The sequence below is a fragment of the Buceros rhinoceros genome, unplaced genomic scaffold (assembly GCF_000710305.1).
Source record: "Buceros rhinoceros silvestris isolate BGI_N320 unplaced genomic scaffold, ASM71030v1 scaffold5108, whole genome shotgun sequence".
Classification (NCBI taxonomy): Eukaryota; Metazoa; Chordata; class Aves; order Bucerotiformes; family Bucerotidae; genus Buceros; species Buceros rhinoceros.
Genome location: NW_010428461.1, coordinates 3,361 through 7,656, shown reverse-complemented (window position 1 = coordinate 7,656; position 4,296 = coordinate 3,361). Strand labels below are relative to the sequence as shown.

Below are 4,296 nucleotides of genomic sequence, written 5' to 3'. Positions count from 1 at the left end.
TGTAGGGAAGAAGTGTCACAAGACTAATGGGGATGTTGAGTGTTAAGCTGCAGTTCAGTGTAATAGCACAGAGCAGAGGTGGTCACTGCTCAGATCTGGTGAGCTGTATTGTGATCCACCACTTGCTGTACAGGAGAAGAAATACCATCTCCAGGAGCGTGTGGATAAGGTGAAAAAGAGAGTGAAAGATGTAGAGGAGAAGTCAAAGGAGTTTGTCCAGAAAGTGGAGGAGAAGAGTATTGATCTCATTCAGAAGTGGGAAGAGAAGTCCCGAGAGTTCATCGGCAATTTCCTGGAGATGTTTGGCCCAGAAGGCGCGCTGGTAAGGAGCTGCTCTGGGGAAAGGGGGTTTTGGAGAGCTCGACAGTCCTTGTAGGGCTTCTGGCATCCATGGTCTGCAGAGCACAGGTTTTATGGCAGTACTCGATGTGCTGCCAGTCCTCTCCCCAGGCAAGTTGTCCCAGGCTTGGGCAACCTGTTTACAGGGAGCCCTCCCCCTTGCCAGCTGGATAATGCCAGTTCGGTTGTGGCGTGAAGAGTCCCCATGTCCCACAGTCTGGCCTGTGAACTCCAGCTTGTGTCCTGCAGGCCACTGAGCAGCCAAGAGACTGGCAGTCACTTCATCACTGTCCTGGGACGAGTCTGAAGCTACTTGTGTTTGCCAGGCTTTCCTGTGCTGCTGAGTAAATAGCACAGGCACCTCATGTTAGAAGCGCTTAAAAATGGGGCGATGACAGTGTGTGCAGTTTCCAAAGCCTAGAGCGGTGCCTGGGGTTTTTCTGCTCTTATACCGCGTGAAGCATTGAAGGGACACAACACCTCCAGATGCCACACAAGCTGTAAGTAGTGTGCATTGCCATGACCATTTGATCAATGCTAACTGTCTCCCTGCTTCCATCACTAGAAACACATGCTGAAGGAGGGCAAGGGCCGGATGCTGCAGGCCATCAGCCCAAAGCAGAGTCCCAGCAGTAGCCCCACGCACGACCGCTCCCCGTCTCCCTCCTTCCGCTGGCCCTTTTCAACCAAGACTCCTCCTTCCTCGCCGGCCAACCGCTCCAGGAACGAGTCTGCAGTCACCTATGACATCAGTGAGGATGAAGAGGATTAAGCTACCAGCTAGGATTTGCTGCAAACTGCTAACTGCCAAATCCTAAGTCTGGACCCACTGGGGAACTCTCGATGAGCAAAGGAGCCATAGGAACAGGGCTGATGGTGAGCACAGGGCCATGGAGGCACCTGTTGCTCTTAGCAAGGGCTGCTGCCTGAAAGCACATTCAAACCTCTTGTCCCTTCTCCTCCCCAAATGCCCTTTTTATTGTTTACGTTCCAGTGGTTTCCAGTGGGAAGATGGTTTTTATATTTTAAGAAAATATTCTTTTAAAGCGCAAAGAATAGCACTCAAGCGTGGCTTTTGTTTTGGTTACTTTTCCCTTGTTAACCCTCCAGGCAAGAGGGACAGTGGGAAGACCCGTCTGTCTCTTCTTTCCTTCTCCTCCTCTGTCTTATTCCCCACACCCTCAGGCAGCATCCGTGCCGCTGCCAAATGAAGCTCCCCTCGGTTTCTCAACCAGGGTGACCTCGAGAGCACGCAGCAAGCAGTGGTGTAAAGAGGCTTCTAGGAAACAGAGATACCTCTGCTGCGCTGGAGCCGAGAGGAACCCCTCCAGCAGACCCTGTAGTGCTTGCACACCTCTTAGCTGAGCTTCCCAGCGTGTTGCAGTGAGGACGTGCTGGGTGGGGAGCTACCCGCTTAGCACGAAGGAGCTACACCTGGAAGAACGCAGAGCACCCCATAAGCACGCAGCATTCACGGCTCCAAATTACAGGGGCTGCAGGGGAAAAGCCTTTCGAGCTAATCTTAACAGGACTGCTAAATCTCGAGCTAAAGTTCAGCCCTTGGTTGCTGTTGGAGAGAAGAGAATGAGTCTTTGCATCAGGGCGCTTGCTCTCTGTGCGTTTCCTTCGGTGTGTGAGAGCCCAGGCAGGAAATTAATGTGTGTGCTCCTTTGAGAAGTTCCTTGTCCTAGTCTCTGGTGTGTAATAAGTGTTACTGTCTGTGCAAACAGCCCCTCAACACTGTGCTCTATGCGTGTGTGTTTGTGTTTCAGTTGCTGTGCTCTAAGGACTGGAGTGGTCCTTTGCACTGGTGCCGTGAAGTCGCTGCTATAAGGACTGAATTTGACAGCCACTTTGCTGCACGTGCAGGTGTGTGCAGCTGGACAGACGAAGGGCGAGTTTCACCCAAGTGTGAGGGGCCCTGGTCCCGGGTGACAGTTACATGGCTTGTGCAGTGTCAGTGCCCGCTTATTCTGCTCCTTGAGGCAGGCCAGAAAGAGCATCAGAGGGCGCTGCAGCTTTTTCAGATGTTGAACATGTAATCTGCTCGTTCGAAATCGTGATCCACGTCGTGTCTGCTGTCATGTCTGTAACAAACACTGAGCTTTGTGGCCTGTGGCTCCCACGGGCAGTTGCCCTCCCCGTGCTGCCTGCCTGCGCACAGAGCAGGTCAGTGCACTGTGTCCAAGCAGCCAGCACTGGAGGGATTGAACTTGCTGTCACGTAGCAGTGAAGCTCCCACTTGCTTTTCTGTTCAGTTTTACCTAGTCACTCGTTGTCTCTGGGTGGAGCTGCTGGGCTGACTTGCCTGTATCCTCCTGTGGTGCTGGGAGCAGAGGACAGCTCAGAGCCCCATCAGCAACACTGCAGGGAGGTCTTCAGAGTGGGGTGCAGGACTTGAGGAGCAATGGGTGCAAGGGGGTAAATTGTCAAGTGCTGTCACAGGCTCTGCACAGCACGGTGCTTCCAGGGAATGCGGGGGCCCTGTGGTCAAAGCAGGCTGTCGCTTCTTTCCAGCTTTTATCTGGCTGATCCTCTGACAAGCTGCCCAAAGGGCTTTACAGAGACCCCGTGCTTCTGTTGAGGCCGGAGCTGGTATGGGAAATGGTACTTTGGGGATTCCTCATCTGCCACTTGGACCTTGCTCAGCAGGGACGTGCACGGCTCTGGGAGCATGGCTGGCTGCTGTCAATTTTAAGCTGTAAGGAACAAATAATGGACACTTGGTACAAGCCAAGTTGTTAATCCCCTGGTTTATGAATGGTAGAGCACTTACTTTATATCACCCATATTCTCTCTTCCCTCATCTTCCCCACCTTCCCTTCCCCACCCCTCCCTCAGTATGGGTGTCGCGGTGCTTTCCCAAGCCGGATTGCAAAGGCCAGGCTGCTTTAGAGCCTTACTACTGTTTTAAACACAATTTATGCAACAGTGTTCTGTGAATGTGGATAATGGTGGTGTTTTGGAAGGTGGATGTTCTGCAGAGACCTTAATGTATTTCTTGGTCTCTGTGCAAATCTTGGGGTGCTTGGTAAGAAGCCAGCTGTGGTTTTACACGTACCTTGGAATAACAGAGCAGTATCTTGTAACCAATAATCCCTGCTTCCTCCTTGCACTTAAATTAAATTGGACACTCAAATCTCAGACTAGTCTTTTTTTTTTTTTTCCTCTTTGTTTTTTTGTTTCTCCCTTGATTGCTAGACCAGCGAAATCTCCAGCACTGTCCTGTCCTGTCAGAAATAGGACAGAGCTGGATCTCCAGGCAGGACATGTGAGCCATGTTCTCTAGGAATGTCTTGTAACCTGCAGATACCGAATGCTGCTGCTTCAGGGCTGTCCTGCACACCCCTAACCCATCCCACACTCTTCAGAAAGAAGCATCCAGAAGAAACGTGCTTGGCTGAAGCCTGAAGCAAGAGGCAGAGTAGAAAAATAAAACTTTACTAGTGTGCATTGAAGATGGTGTGGAGTTTGATGCTGCTAAATCCAGAGGTGTCAATGCCTGCGAGACAGCCCTACCTTAGTTCCTCTGTAGATCTGGGGTGTGAGGCTGCTGGCACCAGCAGCCAGCCCTGGGAGAGGATTTTCTGATGGCAAAGAACACAGCGGCAGCGCAGCAAAGCTGAAAAGCGCCAAAGATGCTGGCAGAAGCAAGACTTGAAGAGCATTGCACTTCAACAGCGTATCACTTAGAGCTGTAGGAGAAGATCTTTAATCTCTTGAGAAAATAATGGCACACGCCTGCACTGACATGATTTTGTGTATTTTATAGAGGGTGGGGACTTTGTTCTGCGATGTGGTTCTTGTAACCAGTGAGATGCTGGTGCCAGAGCAGGGCATGTTCTTGGCAATAATGGTGACCTTGGTGGGACTGACCCTGCATCTTGCCCCCTGCCTTCAGGGTGGGCTTCTCACTGCCAGGGGCTCCCTGCTGTAGGGGCGTGGGTTTCCTACCTG

General features: G+C 51.6%; 1 protein-coding gene across 2 annotated transcripts in view; it reads left to right on the top strand.

Moving 5' to 3' along the window:
- The window catches only part of PCYT1A (phosphate cytidylyltransferase 1, choline, alpha), a 12,541-nt gene extending 11,367 nt beyond the window's left edge, over window positions 1-1,174 (top strand). For both annotated transcript variants that reach the window (XM_010142264.1, XM_010142263.1), the window contains exons 8-9: window positions 134-322; window positions 905-1,174. In XM_010142264.1, coding sequence (XP_010140566.1) covers window positions 134-322; window positions 905-1,111 — 396 coding nt within the window. In that variant the 3' untranslated portion in view covers window positions 1,112-1,174. The remainder of the gene's footprint in view (window positions 1-133; window positions 323-904) is intronic.
- The last annotated feature ends 3,122 nt before the right edge of the window (window positions 1,175-4,296 follow it).